The sequence below is a fragment of the Phaethon aethereus genome (genome assembly GCF_964289735.1).
Source record: "Phaethon aethereus genome assembly, chromosome: 2".
NCBI lineage: Eukaryota > Metazoa > Chordata > Aves > Phaethontiformes > Phaethontidae > Phaethon > Phaethon aethereus.
This window is the reverse complement of record NC_138582.1, coordinates 120,666,203-120,692,237: the sequence shown is the minus strand read 5'-3', so window position 1 is coordinate 120,692,237 and position 26,035 is coordinate 120,666,203. Positions and strand designations below refer to the sequence as shown.

Sequence of the window (26,035 nt, the reverse complement as noted above, 5' to 3'; positions counted from 1 at the left end):
TACTCTTACAAAAATCCCTTAGCGAAAGAATCAATTATTCATAAAAAAGCCGTACCTGAAGCACGGCATATTTCCACTTAATTATGTATTTTTCTGAATGCATACATGAACCATCAAAAAAGCTGTCACTTCTCCAGCAGTAAACAGTTGCTTTTGCTACATTACCCCCGCCCTAAAAAAAAAAATGCGGATTTCCATGTTCAAAAATTATAATTAGTAAGCATCATCATTACACTGCTTTGAAGTCTACCATGTAAAAAAATCCTGGCAAGGGTTTTGGCCCTTGTTTTTTATCTTTCACAACGAATTTCACAATACTCTGACAGTTTAGAGAATAAAAGTCATTCAGGTGTAATATACACCTCTGTTGAGGTATAAGGTTGATGGCTAGTCCTTTCTAACTATGTGAAACAGCGCAGACCTACAGTAAGAAATTCATCTACACAGACCTATTACAAAATTTCACAGCATATTTAAATATATAGTAAGCAATGTGTGGATTCCATCAAAGCGTCACCCTTAAATCCATTTCACCAACACCACTGCTAGCTCCAGGTGCTAATGCTATTTGTAACATGAGAGGCCTTTGTAAGCTAAATGTACATGCACAAAAACAGACATGCACACACCTTTACATATGAATAATTACGTAAAACAGGGTCCTTTACTGTTTTCAGTGCTGCAAAAATACTGCAGTCATGAATTAAACATCACCTTCCAAAGTTCTGTTTTGTGCCTGTTCTGGCAAGGTTTCTGTGAACAGTGATTAGAATCTGAATAGCTTTACATTACCTCCAACCTTAGGCCCACCAGCTGATCCTGGCTTTCTTGCACTGTTTGAAGGATTTCCTGGCTTTTTAGGTGCTGGAACCTTGAAGGCTGAAGCAGCTGATGATGGCCTATTTCCATCCACTGACTCTTCATCATCAAAGCTTTTGTCTACAAAAAGGATACATTAAATAAAAATACAACGATTAGAATGGAGGTATATTTATTTCCTAATCAACTATTCTGCTTCAGATTTCATAGAAATTCACAAAATGTATAAATAAAAACAAATATTTATCACTTTGTCCTCTGTCTCTGACCTAGGAATAATACGACAATGAGAAATAAACAGCATTTTCTACATACTGAGTTCTTTAAAAAATATCATTTTGCCTTCCTAATTAACCACTGTAAAGCTGAACATAAAAATGAATCCTACACATTCATTCCCACAAAGGGAAAATATCTTTGCAGACACTAAGCATTTTTGCCCATTTCTGAATATTTTCCCCGAAGGAAAGCCCATAATATTTTTATCATTCCAGTCTAAAGACAAACGCTTCTCCCTTTTCTTCTTTTACTCATACATGCATTTTCTGCTACACATCCTCCCACAATGTGTCTAACCAGCACTCTCCGTCTCTTTCCTTCCACCCAGATTTTTCAACTTACAATCACAGATCCTCTTGCAGATCAGCCGCCTCATTCCTCTGATAGCTCTTCAATCCCCTCACCTTCGGACGGACCCAACACCTCACATGGCCACACACAGTAAATTCTCAATACTAATCAAAGATTCTATCAAAAACTGCTTGCAAACACCCTAGATCCACCACTGAGATTTGTGCCGGCATCTTTCTCTCCCTTCCCCGCACTAGGTGCCGCGCAACCAATGAGCTGCAAGGTGACATCATCTTCTGGGAGCCACCGCCAGAGGAAAAGGTGAAAATTCTCCATGCAAATAAATTCATTCCCACACACGGTTATTTGCCACTATTCCAATCCTTCATTAAAAAAATCAGACAGGCAGACAATGCTCTGGGGTTTGCACTCCTCTTTCCTATAATTTCAGGTTTGTGTATTTTTAATCAAGAAAGAAATTAATCTGTAAGTGACTAAATGAAAGTCTCAACACAAAATATTCAGCCTTCAGAAAAAAAAAAACAGAAAAACCAAACCACCCCAACATATTCCAACAGTAGAACATAACGGTTTCTACATCGACTTCGGGAAGAAGGATTTATCAATAAGCCTGAGCACGGAAAACATATCAGCCTACGGTTCCTATAATAAATAAAATGGGCGAGGCTGAGACACAGATGCACTACAGTAATGAAAGACCAATTTAGCACATTACCTGCTCTAAAACCTGCCATTTCAAAAAAAAAAAAAAAAATTAAATTAATTGCAAAGCTCTCTTATCTCTGGAATGGTGACTATTTACCCATTGCTTATTCAGAACTTGCTCCCAGTGAAATGTCAACTATATTTAATAAGCCTCCCAAAGGAAGGCAGCTTTCATTAAAAGGGTAAAGCAAGGTTTTGTCCAACAGCATTTGCAGCACCACCAAACATTATAACACCCCGCATTTAACATATCCAAGATGACTGCTGCTGTAGTTAGTACATTTTTCTAGCATTATCGAAAAGCTGTGTGTTGCACTAACAAATCTTCACGATTAAAGACGAAACAAGCCACCGCAAGAAACATCTGGATGTATACAGACATTTTTCACTAACATTATCGCCTTCTCTCCTACAAACACTGATTTTTAAGAGAATCTTGCACAGAATAATTATGTTTGGATAGGTAAACTCTCAGAATTGGGGAAAAGGCATCAGCCTCCACCCCCCCGCCTGTGTGTTGCCATGGAAACAGCACTCCCGCTCAGCGCACAGGCCGAGGCAGAATACATTTTGATTCCTGCTGCTTTTACTCTCAGTACCTTAAGTAGAACCAGACAGCAAGATTTTTGAACAGGGAAAACCACTAATCCAAATTCCAGGTTAAGTGCAATGAACTAAACGCTGTCATAGGAGAGTAAATAGTCACGGTTAATATCTAGGATACCTGCAAAATTACAGGTAATTTTAAAACAGCATTAAGAAATATCTTGGAGATTTTTAAACTATATGAACAGATCAGCACTGACACACGAATACGCTCTCATAAAAACTGAGAAAAAATGAAAACATGCTTTTCAAATAAAAATGGTTTTGTTGCTGCATTTTTAAGTTTGATAAGAGGCTACATTTTCATGTTACCATCCCACAGCACTACAATGCAGCACTGATACGCAAATATTGCACAAGAAGCCTTTGAAGAAATGAAGTTATTTGCAGTACAATCTTAAAAATACTAAGTGAGCATTTGCTCATTTACGCAAAACCTCCTAATCAAGAAAAACCTAAACAGTGTACTTTGGTAACAGTAAAATTCATTTATATGAGTCTCTGTAATTAATATCTTGGGAACCAGAGGAGCATTGAAGATGGAGAATTGTAGAAGTTACTGCTCAAACCCAAAGTGCACAAACAAAATTTCAGAAAAAACCACAAAGACAAACATTCCCAGCTGCTGCTATGTTGTGTAAATTATAGGATGATCTATTAAACTATGGTCTTGATAATATTGTCAAATTACTCTGCCTAGTTAGAGAATATTTAAAACATTAACACTGGATTAAAACCTGATACTATAAAATAGTTTCATACAGTTTCTTAGTCCACATAAAACCTAGGTATTAGAATAATCTTCTTTAAATGTGTAAGTATTTTTGAGAGACTGATCTTAACCACTGATACATGGGCGTTCTTAACTGGACTTCTCATGATTTCTGTTAAAATAAAAAATTAAAGTACAGTCATTAAAAACGTTCCAAAATCATAGCACAATACCATAAATGTATAAAATTAATGGGTGAAAAGGACCTGGTTTAATTCTATTAAGGCTAAAGTGACAATGCAGCTAAGTTTCTTTTGTTGTGGGCTGGTTCGTGTCTTTTTAAATACACATGATCAGGAAAATTTGGTACTGTCTTTCACAGAAACCAGAGGTTTTCTCCACCCTTTTGGGCCTTTACGCTTTTCTTTCCCAAGGCGTTAACAACAACATAACCCCAAGTGATCCTTTTCATTCCATTTTCACAAAGATGTTTAACAGTATTTGTGAAGATCTGAAACCTGAAGTCTGTATTTATAGCAGTTAATGAAACAAAAAGCATTATCTTTGCTTCCAGTATGATCTGCTTTCCATGTGCTCTCACTCATGTGCAGCAATACACTTGTTTGTATCTCTTACAAAAGCACTTCCATATACTTCAGCATACAGAACCCCAGCTCGAGGTATAACCATTACTCTGCAGGGTATTATCAAGGTGCAGTTCTGCTTGAGCCAGCTGAGCCAAACCTGTCTACCACGTGCCTTTGGTTAGGCAGTGGGCCAGGGCTGAAGCTCCTGACTGAAAACGCGCCGAGCGTGATGATGGCTGTACCATCAGCATCAAACTGTATAATGTTAGTTTCATGCAGTCAGCAAACAAAATTCACTTCTACAACAGAAGTCATGAAAGCCTAAATATAACTGGTATTTCAAAACAAATCTATCTGAAGGATGCAAACACTTTTTCATTCTAGAATGGCTACATAATTTTAATTCTAGGCAATTTTAACAGCCAAACATCACTTTCAGCATATCAGATTTTACATATGCAAATACACCTGACAGTTGAGAAAGCACTACCCCAACAGCATTTTACAACAAAGCTCTAAGCTACTAAAAACAGGAATAAAAAGCTGTGTGACTTGTTAGCAATATACAAAACATCTTAAATGAAAACCACAATTAATGAAAGACACTAAACCTCAGAAGATTGTTCTTGTACTCAATAACTTTGCTTTAAATCACGACAAGTAAGAAGAGTTTGAGGTAAGCACACGCCACAGACAAGAGCTTGGAATCTTGTATTGCCAAAAGGTCCTGAAGAAACCTGATGAGCAGCAAATGTTCTGTAGTACAAGATCTCTTCCAGATGAAGAACTTCAAAGCAGGGGAAAAAAAAAAAAAATTAAAGAAAAGGTTGTTCTTGTATTCAGAAAGCTAGAAACACAAGATTAAAATTTCAAGCATTAGAAGTTTTCTCTTCTAATAAGAGGAAAGAGATCTGCACTGCAGACAAGTGTTCTACTATGCAGCAAGTGAACCGGCATCACAGAACTGCTGTGCATTTCTAGAAACCGTTTCAGAGGTGTCAGATGAATGTTTCTAGTAAAAAACCCACCAAACCAACCTGCGTGACACATCAGATCCTAGAGTTTACCACACTTTCAAAACTTGGAGTTTAGCACAGTTATTCTAAGATTAAATCCAGACACACCTGTTCAATTAGAAACACAGACCAAAACTCTGAACCACATCAAAGGTTTAAACACTAAAATCCTTAAGAGAAACAGACTACGCAATTTGAATTAAAATTAACTAAAAGGTATGTGATAACTTTGTGCCTTGTAGCATTACTCTTGGGGGCCAGATTACAAATATGTAGCATCTGCTTTTAAAGTATTCAGAGATATCAAAGGATAAGCATTTACAATCAAACTTGATGCTCAAAGAACATTCTAGTACTCCCAATGCTAAAAACTCCTAAACAATCTATTTACTGTGATTTAGCTATAGAGCAATAAGGGTAATTACAGCTGTATCCAGAGACAAAGCAGAATCTAAAACTTTGTATCTAGACAGAAAAATATTTTATTTTTAAAGAAAATGAAATTAAAATACATTTATTGTTACTGCAACTCAAACCTTTATCTTAGCTGGTCTTAGGATTCATAGAATTAATGTGACATTTAATATCTAACATCTTGCAAGTCACAGTCAATAACAGAAGCAAGAAATATAGTGTCATCTACACGGCTGTAGAAAGAGAGCATCTATATTCTACTCGTGCAACTCAGGAGCAGGTGATCAGAAATCTTAAAGCAGATCCCCAAGTAACACCACAGGGGAAAAAAAAACTTGGATCCCCTGCAGTAACACTGAACTGAAGCTGGTCATAAACAGGCAAATTTTGATACTGTATCAGTATTGACATCTTGTACATCTAAGACTACTATGGTTGTAAATATCAACTTGCAGTATTTTACAGTAGATTGACAATAGTCAAACCAGAGAACAGAATCACAGAATCACTAAGGTTGGAAAGGACCTTCAAGATCATCAAGTCCAATCATTAATCCAGTGCCATCGTGTCCCCTAAACCATGTCCTGAAGCACCACATCCACACGTTTTTTGAACACTTCCAGAGATGGTGACCCCACCACCTCCCTGGGCAGCCTGTTCCAATGGTTGACCACCCTCTCGGTGAAGAAATTTTTCCTCATATCCCATCTAAATCTCCCCTGGTGCAACTTGAGGCCTTCTTGGCCACCTGGGCACACTGCCGGCTCATATTCAGCTGGCTGTCAACCAGCACCCTCAGGTCCCTTTCCGCCGGGCAGCTCTCCAGCCACTCCTCCCCAAGCCTGTAGCGTTGCATGGGGTTGTTGTGGCTGAAGTGCAGGACCCAGCACTTGGCCTTATTAAACCTCATACAGTTGACCTCTGCCCATCGATCCAGCCTGTCCAGATCCCTCTGCAGAGCCCTCCTACCCTCCAGCAGATCAACACTCCCACCCAACTTGGTGTCATCTGCAAACTTACTGAGGAAGCACTCAATCCCCTCATCCAGACCGTCGATAAAGATATTGAACAAGACCGGTCCCAGAACCGAGCCCTGGGGAACACCGCTTGCGACCAGCCACCAGTCGGATTTAACGCCATTCACCACAACTCTCTGGGCTCGGTCAAACATAGCATCTTTAATAAAACTGCTTTTTAACTTTGACTTTTGTTAAAAACATGCCCTTCCTATACCCATTTTCCTTTCAAGTGTTGCTAACAGATACTAAATGTTTCTGAACTACTGCTAACAGTTCCTCTTTCACACCACAAACTGTTTATAATGACATGATTGCAAAATTGTGCCCAAGCAAAACAATGACAAGTAGATGAAATCCTTACATTTCCCACGTCACTCCCACATCCTGTGCCTACCAAGATACCAACTGCCAGTCTCCCTTCAGTGATTTACAAACGTTAAGACTGCATCAACTACTTGGAACATCTGGGACTGGATTGTTAGTTCAGTTCCAGATGAACTGGTGCAGCCTACAACAATTTCTGTCAGGCACGAAAATGAAGCCGCAAGCACTACAGATGCATCAGGTTAGTTGATCCTTCTAATCCATACTTCAAGCCAATGCCCCACATCATTTAGTGAGCACTTTATCCCTTACACATCAGGCATTCCATACAGCCCGAATCTGTTTGTCCTGACACAAAGGACAGGATTCATTTGTCTAAGCACAGTTATCTAAAACCAGTTTAGACAGTCCTGGGTATCCTGTCTGGCCGCCAGCTGACATTCCAGAAGGGTACAGATCTCTTGCGGGTCTCGTGTCACACTTGTTTGCTCCGTGTGGCTAGTGTGGCTACTGCAAGGCACCTCAAGTGGCACTCGACGCCTATGTCTGGGCAGCTGAATCACACCCGAGGTGATTTAGATCTACCATAAAGGCCTAATTCCTGGGCATTCTCCCTGTGCTACAGCAGGCAGAGGGATCTGGAACCATTAGGACACAAATTCTTATTCAAAACCAAAAATCTGCTTCCCACAATGATGGAGCATGATTCTTCAGAAGACAATGCAAGTGCAGTGACAGAAGTAACATGAGGCCACTTACTGGTGGATTTAACTTTACCTTGCGGTACCTCCTCTTTTTGCTTTGCATTTCTGAAGGAGGCAACTGTACCTATGATTCAGTGTTGGCAAGCTCTTACCAAAATAGACTCCTTTTTCCACTGTAACCTCACAGGGGTGGTGGTGGGGGAATAAAAAAAATACCAGTGACAAAAGCAGGCAGGTAACACAACTTGGTTCAAAGTACTAAAGCCACTTGTGAAGCCAAACATATTCCTTCCCACAGTGGACTAGTGTCCTTTAAAAAAAGAATAAAAAAGGCAGCAAGCACAGGGAGCAGCAGTCTGTAACAGGAATGAGGCAAATGTTTGTCAGTTAAATGTATGCTGTTGATCCAATCTCAAATTCTGGTAAAGTTTCCCTAACTTTTCAAGCAGCAGAGTAGAGTACAGCGCTCCTACATTCCATCAATCAGCTACAGCACACTGGAAGAGGCTCACACCAGATGTGCCTTTTTTTTTTGTTCTGGTTTGTTTTTGGCAGTTTTGGGGTTTTTTTGTTTTTTAATATGAATCTAAACGAATGGGGCAAAAGGGAAAGGGAAAACTGGAAAGAAGAGACTGACCTCATAAAGACATTTAGAAAATAAATATTTAGAAGTGGCAATGGCACTTGCCACGAGAACTATCCATGTTTCTTACAGGCCTATTCTAATGATACTCACAATTTACCCGTTTTCCTCAATAGTTTCAAGAGGGAATATGTTCACAAGATTTAATTCTGAAAAAATATAACATATTCCAGTAGTATTTTCCTGATCCCAAAGAAAAGCTAGTCTTACAGTTCATCTTACTATTGTCTGGCTGAAAGACAAGATTTAAATACAGGTTTCAAACAAAGCTGCAACAAGCCAGAATGAGCAACTGAACTAACTTCGCTCCCCAGAAAAGCTTCATCCCAATTTCTAGTTCTGGAATATCTCCTTTAAACCTAAGTTATTTTCTCATTTTTACCTATTAAAATTGAAGACAGTTTCTGCAAATCTTGCTATATTTTTTATCTTTGCAGCACCTGTAAAATTATTTCCACGGTTTAAATTTGTTAAAACAAGTAAATAAAAAAAATTCTTTTACTCAGTTTTAAATACTTATAATTGGAATTTCTTTTGTTATCCATTTCCCAAATGCTACTCAGAGCAACTTACTGAAAACTGGAGATGCAGTCAGTATTACTGTACTTTAGAAACCATTAATTTCACTTTATTAACAGCTTTCCTCAGGCATGTTCAATAGCCCTCTGAATCAACACCTAACAGTCTATAACGTGCTAGTAACCAAAGCACAATTTTACCAGTAAAGGAGGAAGAGAAAGATAGCCAGGATCTCCAGAATCCATGACAAGGCAACATCTAAAATAGGATTCAAGACAAAATAGCAAGATTGAAAAAAGTACATAGCTACTGTTATTGTTCTTCAACATTTGTACTACCTTATTGCTTTAGTCCACACTGTTTGGGCCACACTGCACTATGCCCAGGATTGAAATGCTAACAAGTGATGTGTCTTTTGGGCAGAGGGGAGAAAAAAAACATGGAAAGGACACAGACATGCTTTGCAGAAGAAATTAAAGACTGACAATTTAAGCACATTATAGGTTGACTCAGTAGCTGTAACACAGAAACGGATGGGAACACTGTTTGAGCACAAAGTAAAACACACCTACTTCAGCACCGGTGTTTTGCTCTCCTATGAAATGTTGAAAGTAAAGCTGAGAAGGGCAGCAACTTCTGAAGCAACCAAGACCACTGGTAAATGAATATGAGTACTCCCATAGAAAGTCTCCCTACCCAGACAGTGACTATAATGAAATTAGGTAGATCATTTAAAATAGTAATAACCAAAAAAGAAATGAAAGGTTTGAAGAGAATTTTTATTTCATGTCTAGTAAATCTCTGAGCCACAAGAGAGACTCAATTTATATCAAAAGTTATGGTTTATTTAACTTGTAGCCTGAATTCAGACCTCATTTTTGGCCTAACACTTCACACTGTTGTTTAAGTTGCCCTCTAAAACACCTACCACTTCAAATATTTTCTTCAAGTATAAACCCTGCTATTCACCTTTAAAATACTCTGTAACTCAGCAGCTAGTTTTTGCTCAATAGGTCTCATTTCATTACTGTCTTCATTACCTAGGCTCCAGAAAAAATTTTATTTCTTTCTTCACAAATTTCCTTTGCTCCTGTATCAAGTATCTACTCTCAACAGTACCAGTATTTATTCAGTGATTCTAATAAGCTATTTTAAAATGAATATATGTAATATGAAAACACATCATATTTAGCATCCACTATCCATAAATTACAACAATCTGATTAGCATTATTGATGTATTTAAGTTCAGAAATGTGATAAAGGACCATAATTATAGTATCTGTAGCCAAGTCAATCAAACAACTGATATCCAATGAGGAAGAAACCATTCATGGAATTTCCAATACTTAATTCATTCACACATAAACACTTAAGAGTTTAATAATTTTATTTTTCAAACTATCAATTACCTCACAGCAAATAGAGGGAGACTTAAGGACGATGTTCATTCATCTTTAACATAGATCATATGCATGATACAGCAAAAGGCCATGTGATATTTATCATATAATATTAATAAGAAGGTTTACAAACAGTGAGCTTAAATTCTGATTTACTATTAAAGACTGACAGTGACAGATTTACTTCTATCATCAAAGCAATTATTTTGGTAGCTAACTAATAACTAAAAAGTATTACTTTTTAGTGTGGCTGATTTCTGTGTGTTAAACTCAAATTGTATGTTGGAAATATAAACCAGCAAGGCAGATTCACAAGTAAAACATATGTCCTAGAAGCAGAAAGTGTAACTCCAGTATGAACACACGGCAGATAAGATGTAGAGAGATTTATTTTTCTAAATTTACTTTAAATCCCTGTAGTTCAGGAATTAGAAAATATTATTAATCTCTGAACGTGAAAACGTGCACATCACAGCACAGAATAAAAGGGGTTGTTACAGGTCTTTGAGCTCACTGATCAACCTGTTCTCTACCTCACATATTCAGAAGTGGAGATTAAGAAATTATGGCAAATTATCTTTAATTTACTCTCAATGCTGCAAATTCACAGCAGGTGACAAAACCTGTGATTTTACGAGGCTAGACTCTCCTCAAACTGGACGTCTTATCAGAAGCTAAAAAACTCACATCTGGAAAACCTGAAGTATCTGGTATACAGCTAGGCAGGTTTAGTAGCTGCCATCGCTGCTGCTCTTTTGTGACTACATCATCCAATCCCAAAATAATAAATACTGCCTGCTTCCCTCAGTGTTTCTAAATAGTTTGCAAAAATCAACTCAGTACCACAAAGAGGTATTAGCCAAAACCAATCTACACATAAATGCGTTTGACCTTTAAGTTCAATAACAAACCTCGTATTGTATAAGCTGATTGACCAAAGGACTTTTATCAGGTCAACACACAAAGCAATCCGTAATGATAAAAGGATATTTCATCAATTACAAATCTACTTATGTTAATTGTTTAGGTGACCATGGAACATCATGGAGCTCTTGACATTTGATGAAAGCAAAAATATCTAATTTGAATAAAGTAAGTTTCTTCTGCAGGCTATTAAGAGCTTTGCTCTATATTTTCATCCCTTCTCCTCACCTTTCCTCAGGCTCTAACCATCCATAACTTTGAGGGCTTTTAAGTCTTTCTCAGTTGAAGAGAAGAATTTTCACACTAATTAAATACATGCAAAGCTGTACCAGAGAAATTTTATCCAGTACCATGAAAATGTTGTTGCCTATACTCCATATAGCTGTGAAACTCCTTCGAGTTTTAAATTGTAGGTACTTCTTCTAAGAACCTACAGGCATAACTGGTTTTCAAAAGGCTCTTTCAAGTTAAGCACTGCTCTTTCCTGCTATCGCTACAAAAGCATATTTTGACAACAGAGTTGGCAAAGGAAAGAATGCGCAAAACCCAAAACACACAATCTTTGTAACTAAGGTACTTTTATAAATACAATATACAGAGTGGAATTTCTGATTCAGGTGAATACTACAGCAAAACCTTTACCTCTGAAGGCATTTCAGACACCTGAAACGATCCAGTTATAGCTTATCAATCATATAATTCTGGGTTGAAAGAGACCTTGAAAGGTCATCCAGTCCAACTCCCCTGCAATGAGCAGGGACATCTTCAACTAGATCACGTTGCTCAGAGCCCCATCCAACCCGACCTTGAGTGTTTCCAGGGATGGGGCATCTACCACCTCCCTGGGCAACCCATTCTAGTATTTCACCACCCTTGTTGTGAAAAATTTCTTCTTCCTATCTAGTCTAAATCTGCCCTCTTTTAGTTTAAAACCATGACCCCTTGTCCTATCACTACAGGCCCTGCTAAAAAGTCTCTCCCCATCTTTCTTAGAAGCCCCCTTTAAGTACTGGAAGGCTGCAAGAAGGTCTCCCTGGAGCCTTCTCTTCTCCAGGCTGAACAACCCCAACTTCTCAGCCCATCCTCATAGGAGAGGTGTTCCCTCCTGATCTGATCATTGTTGTGGCCCTCCTCTGGACCCTCTCCAACAGGTCCATGTCTTCCCTGAGCTGAGGGCCCTTGAGCTGGATGCAGGACTCCAGGTGGGGTCTCAACAGAGTGGAGCAGAGGGGCAGAATCACCTCCCTCGACCTGCTGGCCACACTGCTTTGGATGCAGCCCAGGATATGGTTGACCTTCTGGGCTGCGAGCGCACATTGCTGGCTCATGTCCAGCTTTTCATCCACCAGTACCCCCAAGTCCTTCTTGGCAGGGCTGCTCTCAATCCCTTCATCCCCCAGCCTGTATTGATACCAGGGCTTGCCCCGAACAAGTTGCAGGACCCTGCACATGGCCTTGTTGAACTTCATGAGGTTCACACGGGCCCATTCCTTGAGCTTGTTGAGGTCCCTCTGGATGGCATCCCGTCCCTCAGGCATGTCAACCCCTCCACTCGGCTTGGTGTGGTTACTTGCTCATCAGTATTTACTACAGTGAGACGTCATTAAAAATAATATGACACCACAAAAAAAAAAAACCAACCAACCCTCCTCATATTTAACAGAGAACAAAGATGCAAATTAACCCTGCAAGGCAAATATCCAATTAGTCACATGAAAGTGTCTTGCAACATGTTTCAAAGAAAATGCTTACTAGACTTTATATTTCTCCTTGGGCTGTTGGCAATCCTAATACTTACTTCAAAATGCACCTTTTTTTAAAACAAGAAAAAAACCCATTATAATCAATAGTCTGCAATAATGAAAGATGTTTCAAAACAAATAAGGATATCAACTGAAACACCAAAGGACTTTTTTTTCTTATGTAAGTTGTCATAAAAAACAAATGGCAGTAGGCTCCAAAAACAACCAACACTTTTGGATGCCAGACTAAACATCGCTGGAAATCTTTTAGTGGACTGGTGTTTCACGTTTAATGAAAACAACAACCACCACCCACAAGTTCCCCGGAACTGAACACCAAAAATTCCTTGACACTTTAAAAATGTCATTTAGAAACAGGAAGACAAAACTTAATTGTAGTTATTATTCTAGAATATTAAAAAAAAAAAAAAAAAATCAAGTGCAGTTATCACTCTATAATCTATGCTGGTTTTGAGAAAATAACTGTCAGATGTTTGCAGCTTTGTTTTTTAAACAAGAAATGCTCCAAATTGCATACTTCTTCCTTGAATTACTTTTTTTATTCACAGTGTTCAACCTCACTGCATTCATCCGTTCTGAGCAGAAACTGTCTTTTCATATAGCTCTTGGCTTGTTTACACTTTCCCTCCCTCTCCCACTCAGTTGTTTCACTGTCCCACTGTTCTTTTACTGCTATTAGCAACAGTAGATGCACTTTATAGACAACACACTACTCGGAATCTACGTTAATCACTGGGAGTAGCATATGACCTTACCATGAATAGAAGCTTTGCACTGGTTTGGTTCAGAACAGCAATCAAATTCCAACTCATGGTATTTGTCCTTCGTCTGTCGGGCACAGTGAGCAAAGCCATTTCCCAAACCACTGCGCCCACCAACTGCTAACAACGGAAGAGGAGGGGTGCAGAGCAATTGCAGGGAAAGGAGCCAGTGCAGGCGCAGTCCGCATGTTAAAGAAAATAGGCCCAAAGAAGAAAAGGGAACAAGCAATGCATTTCTATTCCCCAGAACAAACTTCTGCTACTATCTATAACTTTTTTCATTTTTCAGGAAACAGCTCAGAATGGTACAAAGCCCCACAGTTACATCCTGCCAATTTCTAGGCCACTGTAGTAATTGCTTTATTACCATCATTCACAGGACTCTGTTGGTTTAAAAAGCCTCCTCGCTCCTACCAGAGGAAGGTACAATCAGAAATATGCATCAGAAATGCGTATGCACTACAATTTTACATATTTTTTTAAATCAAGTGATGTTTGAGACATTAGCTACAGCCTCTACACCTTTAATATGTCCAATCTTTTTTTCAGTCAAAAGTAAAATATTAAAGCTGTACAGCATCCATGTTTTACAGAAACTACTAATCAGATTAAAGACTTAGAAAGACAGCCTTCCACTCAGAACATCATCAGGGAATAGAAGATAACTGTTCTTGTGCTCTAGGACCATGCATACATTAATGAAGTATTTTGAAAGAAAACAAAACCCATAATTTGATATGCGTGTGTAGTAGTATATAAGGATAATTCCTACTCATAAACCAGTTACATATGCTTTACTATCTGAAATCTGACAAGTGTTTGAAGTCATGAAACATCATTACACTGTATGGCATTTAAATAAAAATCTACTAACAAGAAATAGATTTATCTCACTCATTATTCAAAATAGCATACTTAGTATATACTAGTGCAACAAAAGTGTGCACTCAGTATGTCCTCTTACAAAGCTGATTATATGCTTTTAGATAGCCCTCAAATACCTCACGTCTGGTACTGCAATATGTCTAGTACATCTCAAGAAAACCTACGCCTAATCTTCCCTTCATGGCCTCTCATAGTTTTAGGCAGATAATTTTGGCCTTATTCTAATTACCTTGTTCAACTGGGAGCAACACAGACCCTTACCTATGAAATAACGAAGCAGCATAGCACTGACTGACAACAAGGTGAGAAAGCACTTGGATGGAAGCCGCTGAATTACAAACCATGAAGAGAACACATAACGCGATGTGCTGCGCTGCAATTCTGTTAGCAACCTCCTAATCTGGTTATCATCAGATAAGGGCAAGAATGCATTATCCTCTATAAGGAACAAGAAATCCAGAGCGAGGAATGGTTCCCGACTGGTTTTCCTCAGCAGCCTCGGAACACAACTTGCAGGTCAAGCACAGACCTACATTCACACAAGTATGTGAAATGCCTTTAAGACTGAAGTAGTGCATGCTTTCCCACTGGCACGCATTCAGTACAGGAGGAGTAACAGTCCAACTGGTTGCTGGGCCACAAACACAGTACTAATATTTTTTTTCCTCTACATTCTTCCAACAAAAGATTGGAGTGCTTGAGACAGTTAACATGGGGGCAAACAGAAAATCTGGCTCTTCCCTTTAATCTTTACTTGAGTAATCAGATTAAGATTCAACAGTTAAGCACCACATTTTATTTACATTTCTGCTTGTGCTCAAGGAAAACTGAAACAAATTCCAAAAGGTGCCTTGCATTCAAGATAAAATGTTGAAATTACCTCCCTCTATATAGCATTTCCAAACATACTCTATTGCAGTTTTCTAACATACCTAGGCTGATTAAGTGAGCAAACCAAATAAATAAAAAAGTCTTTTCCCTGAAGTATCTGCACAACACCTTCCAGAAAATCGGCGCAGTCTCACAAATAATAAGTTAAACATACATACTGGCCACAACAAAGTGAGATTTTGTCAAGAAAAGACATTTCTCAAAGGCTACAGAATCACTAGCCTTAAAACAGATTGTTTCTTCTATGTTGCATATATTAGGAGGTGTACAGGGTATTTGCAAAACAAGAGACCATGGCAAAACGTACATTTAAATTCAGAAAAAAGATCAAAAAGCTTTCTTAATAGTAACTAAGATTTTGTTTACCCTAGCAGTTTCATAACGCGTCAGAAGACTGAATTCCTTGTAAATGTGGTAAGCAGTAGTTTTAAGAGACCAACAGCTACATAATCATCCTACACACTGTTAATTGTATCTGGCATTATTGCTCAAAGCTCCTACGCAGAATGTCAGCTGACTGCCTGAACAGTACTTTGTTCTTAGTGCCTTTGTTAATGATGAATTAAATTATACAGAAGAGAGCTCCACAACCACCCTCACTTTATAAACCTCAACCATTAACCACAGAAATCCTATGTCTTTGCCTAGGGAATACAGTTATTTCTTAGCGTGCTAAAACTTGCATCCTTAATCTGCAAGTTACCACAATCCATGTTTACACCATGGAGAACTGTGTTGCTCCACAGGAAGGAAACAAAAGATGAAGAAAAGAAATCCTAGAAAAAAAATCTCAACAAAAGCAGCTTACTACTTGTTCAGTTCTACAAAGACTGTGACCTCCCTTGCATCTTGCAGATGACAAACAAAAACACAAACATCAGAGGAACTGCCTGAATTTCTTTTCAAACTACACAGTCCAACCTTAATTTCATTGCTCTGGTCAAACTGATTATCTCTTTCATCCTCTACTGTCTCAAAGAACTAAGTGAAAACCATAGATTTCAGGATGCCTTAAGAAAAAGTCTCTCTCAGGACTCTTACAAATTAAGATTAAAAGAATCATCTTAATCTAAGCACATGAACTTTTTATTATCATCTTCCTTAACGTTATTTAAAACTATACATAATCACTTGTAAGAGCACAGCCCTCCTACTACATTCCCAAACTTGCTGCAAGTTACATGAACGCTTCTCAAGTTTCTCTGAAAATAATGATGCATATATAGAAAGTCATCAAGTTATTAAGCTCAAAGCATCTAGCTGTCAAGTAAAACGGGGAGATGTGATAAAGATAAAACGTATGTCCACTTTCTAATCAAAACACAATACTATAGTCCGTATTGCTTTACTGACCTACTTTCCATTGGTTTGTATAACGATACACTGTGCAGTGAAGGAAACGCAGCAATACCCCGTATCTTTATTAAACATGTTATTTCTTGCTCTAGGAGCAAGGCACCTCTTTTACGGCTACGCTGAATTACTGTCAGTTTCTTCACAAAGCAGCGCAGATTAACACACGCTTGTTTGCGAGGCGGTACAGCGAGTTCAGCCGTCTCTCAGAGCGCCGGCTAACGCCAGCAGCTACACCGAGACGAGCGGGGCAAACATAAGGCCAGCGTGAAAACGCGGAGTGAAAACTACCTGTCTTGTGAATAATTAGGATCACGGACCGTCCCCAGGAATCCACGCATGGTTAAAATCTGAAAAAAAAGGGCCAGAGCTGCCGCGCTCAGTGCCCGAGGTACCCTCCCGCCTCACCTATCGCCCTGGAGCGACAAACTCCGGCGGAAGCGCACTACGCCAGGATAAGATGTCAACCTGCCATACGGGAGCGGCAGGACACATTACAGTCAAACCGTGCTTTGGAGGTCGGAGGAAGAGGAGCGGAGCCCGGCGGCCCGCCTTCTCCCTCACCGGAAGGCACCGCCCGGCCCCGGCGGGCCCCTCCGGTCACCGAGCGCCGTGAGCGACCTGCGCGCCTCGCCGGCTACACGGCACGGCCCCCCGGGGCTGCAGACACCACCACACCACCCCCACGTACACCCGCGCCTCGCCAGGGCCCCCCCCGCAGCCGCCGGAGGGGGCAGCGCCGGTGCCCCGAGGCGCGCACTCACCGTCCCCCACAGCCATCATGCCGCGGCGGTGCCGCGGGAGGGCAGGCGCGGCGGGTGCCGGCTCTCTGCCGCAACAGCCGCCGCCGCCCCGCTTCAAAATAGCAGTCCCGCCTCGCGCGGGAACCCCCGCCGAGCCTGGCCCGGCCCCCGTCCCACCGGGGGCTTTTAACTGCGCTCCTCCCCCAGCACCCCCCCGCCGCGGCGGTCACGTGCCCCGCGGGGTAGGGGGGCGGGTGGGGAGGAACGTCCCTCCCGTAACTACTGGGGAAGGGGCGGCCGCGGCCCCGGCCCCGCCCCCCGGGTTTCCGCCCCGCCCGCCCGGACAGGCCGTAAGGGCCGCGAGGAGAAACTTCCCCCGTCAGGTGACGTTTCCCCCCCCTCCCCCCCAACGGGCAACGATGGCGGAGCCTTCCTGCTTCCTGCGTGCTGCCGCCTTTGTTGGGACAGGCGTCCCCCACACGGAAATCCATCGCAAACGAAAATAAGTAAGATAAAAACCAAACCAAACGGCGGGGGGCGGTAGGTGGCTGGTTGCAGAAGGATGGTTTTCGACGAGAGATTCGGAAATCCCCTCAACACTTGGAAGAGCAACGGCTTCTTTAAAGCGTGCGTGCAACAGATGCTGGGTATGGACATCACCATGAAAACCTACCCAAAACCCGAACTCCTCTTTACAGTTTATTTCCCAAATCAATGCTGTAGAAAAAGTGCAGTCCAATAAAGCGATAAAAAAAGTGTATGTATACTGTTCCAATTTACTTCATCTTGCCTAAGGAAAAGCTCAAAACGCAGACGGACCCACAACCGTACCACACACCGAGCTGCGCCGCGCTTGCAAAGCGCCCACTCGCCGGAGCCGGGGCACTGCTCCCCAGAGCGACAATTCGGAAACCCACGCGAGTTCCTTAAAAAACAGTGGAAGCATCAGCCGGCCGAGGCCCTCCCTTCCAAACACTTCACTGGTCAGTAAAATTTCCCTGCTTAAAATTATAAACCAGCGAGGGTAGCAGCTGAAATTTAACGTGGCTACATCCAGACCATTCACATTGAGCGTGCAAAAGAAAGAAATGTAGCTCAAAACCCTATAAAGTCATCATGGCAGCTATCACCCGTTTCCCTATTTCCCATACTATATACATTCATGCTGCGCTACACTGGTGAGCTCTGTCAGAGTATGTCGTCATTGTCTCCATAGTAACTGTATTTCCAAAAAGAAAACAGCAAAGGGAAATAAAAAACAATAGCGTAATGTGGAAAAACAGATACACACTTGTGCTATGGCTTTTTATTTGCCTTTTTCTTTTAGGAGAACGTATACCTCAACTGCATCTTTATGACCCTTAGAACAGCTCCCCCACAACCATGACATATATGTCATGTTTTATGCTTGTAAAGTGAACACTATGAGGCATGCCATTAAAAATGGGAAAATTGCGTGGGTTGAATAGAGATGTACAATTTATATTCAGCTCAAATCACTCTGCCTGCTGAATGAGGCAAAGCAGAGAGCTCAATATTATTATTATTATTATTTTCCCTACTTTTCTTTCAATTCCCTGTCTCAAAATTTACACTACCACCTGATATAGGAGTCTGTTTAGATTCTCTTAAGAGAAAACAGTATTTACAAATCTCAGGCAGCAGAAACGACTGCTTTTGCAGCTTTGAGATTGGCTGCCAGTTCTGTTTCCATAGAAATGAACATTCATTTGCTGAAAAATGGGGAGGTGCTTTAAAGAACCTTCGCCAGTTTGCAGGGATACATATATTGCTGGTGGAGCGAGAGGGCAAAAATACCAGCACACGTAAGATTTTGCTTAACAGACAAACATGATTCTCTTAATATGCGACATCATTATGAATGTAAACAAATGCCAAGGTTTTCATAGCAGCTAATTCATTCACAAAATTCACAGCGAAAAAATGATGTCTGATTTTACTACCCACTGCTGAGGGCAAGGGAAGGTGGGGGAAGGGAGGTGGGGAAATAATCTTAAAAAAAAAAAAAGGTCAGTTGGAGAGGTAAGTTACAGGCTTGAGTAATACCATACTGCTAAGTCACCCTCATCAAGCAAAAGCACTAAGGCTCTTGCCCAGTCCCCTTGTGCCTTCTCATCCGTTAGCTTTTGAAACGCCTTGCTACATCCTGCCCCAATTATTCCATCCACACTTGTTTCAATACGCTTTTTACTTCATCCACCCTCCAAGAGGATCTGTCAGTCTCTGACGGTAACTCATTGCCCTCCTCCTCTTTACAGTTTCATCAGGGATCAGATTCAATAGAGGAAGATGGTAACCCATGAGTTAAAGATATTAAATCTACCAGCGTGCGTTAAGACTGCAGGTACGATATCTGTGCCTCTCCTCCCTGTATTTCTCCCACGTACCTAACCATACCAATACAATGTTTTTAAAACCTGTCATGTGTTCAATCATGTCAGTACAAACTTCTCTTCAAATATGTATTTGTTTTGATTATTAAAATACTATGGAAAACATTCTTGTATTCAGATTGTTTAAAGCTGCAAGTTTTGAGTCTTTTTTCTTCTTTTTTCCCCTCCTAAGTACATGCTGAATAAAAAGACTGAACAACTGACACTAATATTATTTGATGAAAGAATCCTAAGTCACATCTCTAAATTCTCAGAAACTAGGTCAGCACAACAAAGATTTACTCCCACGGCAGTCTCACTCGGGACTATGAAGAAGCTGACATCTTCGACAGTTGTATTAGCAAGCCCTTCCCTATTCATCGGAAGAGAACCCTCATCGGTACAGTTAACTTATTTGGGAAAGTAACTCAATCTGGCAAAAAGCCATTCCTTTTGCGGGTGAAAAGATCCAGTACAGAGCTGTGCCAGACTAATTATATGAAAGCCTGTTGAACAGTTTTTTGCACCCTCCCCCCACTCTTCGGAAGCGTAACCCTATTCCCCTCCTATGCCTTCCCAAACCCTACTCCAAAATATCCAAAGCACACAAAAAAAATCCTCAACACTGTAACAGATGTATTTAGACATTAAAAGCTGGCCTTTACCCAGAGATGTTTGATAAAGCTTCTAGAAGAAAAGTTGGGAACAAGGCCACAGGAATTCAACAGTAACTTTCAATCTGCATGTGCAAGCGGTAAATACAAATTGTCCTTCTGAGAATAATGAAGGACAAAGCCAAGATGAAGCACTAACAATGGAAGACTATCTTTTCAATAACATTAAAAAATTGTCTAGATGGGTGCAACAGATAAACGAGGTTCAAGGAAAAACACTGAAACCAACGCATTAGAGGAATTCTGTCTCTATGGTACCAAAACAGAATTATAGTCACTTTTGCACAGAAATTGCCACCTACAAGACAAAATAAACGGTTTATACTGCTGTAGATCAGCACTAGTATCTGCATTTTACAGATGAGATAAAAAGAAAAATAACCTTAATCAATTCTCTCAAAATAGAGACAAAAAGCTCAGAAGTGCTATGTAGACTATGTCCAGCAACCTTGTATTTATATTGTCATACATATTTAAATTATTTCAATGCATTTACATTCCCACGTGTAACTTTCTCCATTCTCCTGAGAACTACCAAGAGAAGAAAATACATCTTTGAACCTCTCAAACCTATGCAGCACTATTAACTTGAAATGCAAAAGATAATGGTTTACTCTTCCGCGATGAGGAAATTTACAATCTAACAGAACATTTATGTAAAACATTTTCCCCCAAATTACTATGTTGGGGTTTTTTATATTAAAACTTTACAAATCTGGTTTTGTATTCTTCAAGTTTTCAAGAATAGCAGTGTTTTATTTCAAAGCAGAATGTAGCATAGAAACTCCTACCACCTCAAAGAAAAGGTTGCACAAACACATTCCTTTGAGCTTAGTCTCCTCTGATTTCACTCTAAGGGTGAGAGTATTTTAAATGAAAAAGTTTATTTTAGTATATTAACAAATCATATGCATTCATCAAAATATTTTTAGTCTTGCATAGTTACACTTTTCAGATCTAGCAGATCCTCCTTTTCAGTTAGCATAGTTGCTTTGAAAGGAAAATCAACATCAGAGAACACTCCCCTATAAAACCAGATCTAGTGATTCCTTGCAAAAGACAGACAATGAAGTTCAAAAACAACTGTATTAAAGCCACTGCCACACCACCTTCCCTGTTGTGCTGTTATGTAACAGGGTTTTTGTCTTAAATTATAGTTTTAAGAAAGAATTGTGGTTTTACTATACTTTTATACTATAAAATACTATATCAAGAATGCAGTATGAAGCACCAAGGATTCTCTACGCAACAAGTTTTCTTTTCATGAAATACACCAAAACTAAAGAACTCACGCTCTTTAAGTTAGAGTAAAGTAAAGATAAAGTCTTAACTTCAACATTAAAGTGTCTTTGAATGCTGCAGTCACCTATTTCCATAATTTAAAACTTCATGTATTATAATCATTATTCATCATTTTATCCGAGAAGAAATCAAACACGTTCATCACTAAACTACTATTTTCTTTTAGAAAGATACTGTAAGATAGGATGACAGTTCATTTGATTTTTTTTCCCCATGCATGAATACTTTGCAGTGTTCTTGTATCCTCTGCTGAGCATGCATATAACTTGTTAAAGATTCACTCCTTGTTTCCATGTGGTTTCAACACCTTTTCCAATTGCATTCTGACTGCGGTCCACAAGCTACTCTCAGTAACGCAGTGTAAGTTTCTTTAAGTGTGTCATTTTCTTAGTACTGACATGTTTCTAGTCATCCATCTCACACTGGTAATGCTAGCATTTAAGTATTTATCTTGTATTAATCTAAAGCTGGTTATAAATATATTATCTTTCATACTCACCACTGATGCTACTTAAAATCATATTTCCAGAGTTTCTTACTTCATCAAATTTTGCAAAGATTGTTTGCAACCTGTAAGGAAAAAGAACAAAAGTATTCTTACATCTCCAAAATCCCTCAGGTTACTGGTAAAAACAGAAATCAGCTTATTATCATATTTAAAGCAGTCATACAGAATATACAAGGGATTAAGGGCCGAAATAATTCCCAAAGGACTCCTCTTTAGTTGAGCATCTTCACACAAATGCACAGAAAACTAAGTCAACTTAGAAGAGCACAAAACTGAGCATTATTAGCATGATTAAAAATACCAAAAATTCTGATGTTCAGGTTCAGTAATAGTACATATTGGGTTCAGATGACTGTGATATTACCCTGTTTATACACAACACTAAAATGCAACAATTTGAGCTATGGAATGTTCATATGGAAAAAAAAAAGATTACTATTTAAATTATTCTGAGACAATTACTAATTTTCCTCAAAAATTTTGTTCCTCAAAATTTCCTCAGTTTTGTTATGAAAATACTTTCGTAGAAGTTAGCACTTCCACAGAAAAAAAAGGAAATACTTTTTTCTAAACTTAAGGTACACTAAACACTTTAGTTATGATCAACACACACACCACTAATTTAAACCCTCACAATAAAAAACACACTACAAGTGCTTAGCTACATGTAACTAGCAAAAAAACCCAAACCAACAAACAAAAAGAAAACCAACCCCAAAAAACTCTAGATTTGCAATCTAGTCCCACAAGGTAGAAAATGCTATTCAAGCAAGAAAGCTGGCGAAACACTTCAACAGCCATTTCTCATCACTTCTGCAGAAAACGCAATAAAAACAGTGGAAATATCTCTCAGAAAAAACGTGACCCACAGGCTAGCAATGGATTTGTATTGACATAATACAACGTTCAACTGCAAACAATTGGGAACATTTTCTTACATTTCTCAAAAAACTCTTCTGCATTTTAGACTGCTCAGAATATGGTAATGACCTAACTTGGACGTGAATTTTTTAGCTACAAGACTTGCAGGACTGAATCCTGACCTTAAATGCAGAGGTACGTATGAACTGCAAATCACATGCAACTACCAGACAGGTACAGGTCAAGCTACATCACCAGTACTACAGACTACATGACGCAATTCAAAATTTGCTAGAAGAGCAAAAAGGGCTCTGTTTACAACTCACAATCCAAACTACTTTAAGATAAACCAAGAAAAATGGCTAAGAACAGCGCTTGGGTATAAATAAGGCCCAATACACAAAGGAGCAAAGTCAAAGACACACAAAGATTTCACGTCAACGTTTCCTTATGCACACACCACTTACTCAATGGTCCGTGCAGAGAGGCTGTGTGCTCTCGCGGTGCACAGTCTTACCTTCTGTGATGCACTGCACGCCCCTTTCATTCACTGGCACCTCATTTATCTAACAACGAAGAATGCGCAAAAACCATAAACAGTATAAAAGGCTGAGCCTTTCCCCACACTTTCCAATGTTTCAGGACTCTCACAATGCATTATTTTTACTTTCCAAATACTTCAAAGCAACCTGCTACAGAGAAAATCTGTTCTGTACTTAAGAGGCCCACAAGAAGAATTACCCGGATTTAGATGAGAATTCCACAAAAAAAGTCTACCCTACTGCAAGCATCTAAAAAAAACCAAAACAAAAATCCCCTCAATAACCTAATAAGTCAATAACCCAGAACACAAAGTTATTCTACCACTTCAGTGTATCTCAAAACTCTATGTAGCTCAGTAGTAGTTCGCATAATCTTCCCCTAACATACTGGTCAGCCTTCTCTCTGGAACCTTTTATCCTCTCTCTTTTGCACCACCATTGCATTGACAACCACTGCAGCCACAGCAAAATGTCTGAAATAGCAGCAATTCACAAGCGACAGACTACACTGCTTTAATATTAAAGCTCAGTCTTTTAATGAAAAGGTCAATTTGTAAACCAAAGGCAGTTTAGACCGAAATTGGTTTTTCGTGCTTAGACTTGAAGAAGTAAAACTACAGTTATTATACAAAATGCTTTTCGGGTACTAGCGTTCACAGAATCACAGAATCACTAGGTTGGAAAGGACCTTTAAGATCATCAAGTCCAACTATTAATCCAGCGCCACCATGTCCCCTAAACCATGTCCTGAAGCGCCACATCCACACGTTTTTTGAACACTTCCAGAGATGGCGTTTACTAACGACACATGGAATTCCATTGACATGCTATGTGCTTTCTGGAAAGTTCACATAAGAATCAATACACATAGCAATGCATGATGCGATCTTGCTTTCCTAAAAGAAAGTTAATGCATTTGCTTTGTATGTACCATAGTATTTTTACTTTTTACCAGTGATTGCAAGTTCCCCTCAACACTGCTGGGTTCCACACTAAACACTGCGTTAACAGTTTGCCTAGTTAATGAGGAGGACTTAACACTACATCCAAAAGGCTGAAACTGTTATCCTGAGCAAAACTGAACATGAAGACTAGAGAGATTAACAGATTTCCTTTAAAATTTCACTTTAATTTTTATATCCTGTTAGGCTGGTGTTATGCATGTGGCACAGATATTTTAGAGAATACAAAAGAAGAAAATACTTCCTGCTCTTTTGAACTTAGTTTTCAAAAATGCTTTCCTGGGCATTTTAAACAGAAAACCAAAATGCTTCATTATAAATACATTCTAATAATACACCTGCTGCCTCTCACTCTGAGCAAAATATCTGATAAAGTACTAACTATGAACATTAAAAAAATGTGTTTCTCAGCACTGAATGCTATGTAGTCAGTGGTGCAGGCTGGAGAATAACACGGTACTGCCACTCCTAAAGCTTTCCTAAAGCTTATGAGCAGAGGCATACTCTATAGTATTTTGTTATAATTACAAAATAAAAAATTCCACTAAAACACAGCTGACAAAGTGGTCAAGAGCTACTATAGATCCAACCCTCTCTTTAGTACAGCTTACAGGAACTGTAAGCACTACTTTACAAAGACTCCCACAAGTTTCTTCTTCCCTCTCCTCCCAGCCAGTTCTTCATGCTACCATCTGCTCGTATTTCTTCACACAGCCACGGGCAGCAAGGCAGCATGTGCTAAGGTCTCTAAAATTATTGCAACCACAACCAATTTAAGAATGCTTAAAGGGGATGAGCTCCTGGCAAAAGACAGCCTGTCCAAGAGGAACCCAAGCAAGGTTACAGGTCCAGGTGAAGACTGGTTTCACCGTCATCAGCAATGAGGAATGTTCTTTAAGAAGAACAGCATTATTACTCCTTTATCTCGTATCTGCAAGCTCAAGCCTCGGTGTGACATGCATAATCAATCAGTGAAGTCAGCAGTCAACAGAAATACCATGTCACCAGTGAATAGAAAGATCTTTCTCCAAAAAGGCACAGACAGGTCTTCTGCAACTTCACATATGTAAAGAAAAAATTCCCATTGACAAAACACACACGTTCAGGACAGCAGACCACTGTTGCATGGGCTGGATGACTGTTGTTGTCTCAGTGAATGAATGAATGAATGAACACATGAGGTTGTAGCACTTTAAATGGGGCCTCCTGGCAACTTGCTAAACCCTCTCCTATGGCAGCTGACAGGTCTGTACTGAAGGATTAATGTATTATGGTGATTACGGTCAGTGAGAGGAGTAGGTACCCTTCTAAGACACAGCTTGAGTTGACATGCACGCACATGGAAATGCCGACGCTAGCAAAGAACATGCACTACACTTCTAGACTGAAAAGCTGTTACTTATGACCATGCT

At 39.7% G+C, this 26,035-nt stretch overlaps 1 protein-coding gene across 26 annotated transcripts in view; it reads right to left on the bottom strand.

Annotated features, from left to right (window-relative positions):
• The window catches only part of CLASP2 (cytoplasmic linker associated protein 2), a gene marked incomplete at its 5' end in the record, with an annotated part of 149,484 nt that overhangs the window by 88,196 nt on the left and 35,253 nt on the right, over positions 1 to 26,035 (bottom strand). For 14 of the 26 annotated variants that reach the window (XM_082015474.1, XM_082015478.1, XM_082015473.1 and 11 more), the window contains 2 exons: positions 793 to 939; positions 1,441 to 1,474. In XM_082015474.1, the coding sequence (XP_081871600.1) occupies positions 793 to 939; positions 1,441 to 1,474 (181 nt within the window). Of the gene's footprint in view, positions 1 to 792; positions 940 to 1,440; positions 1,475 to 22,249; positions 22,321 to 26,035 lie in introns of those variants that run through there. The other 12 variants (XM_082015479.1, XM_082015489.1, XM_082015492.1 and 9 more) reach the window with 1 other exon arrangement.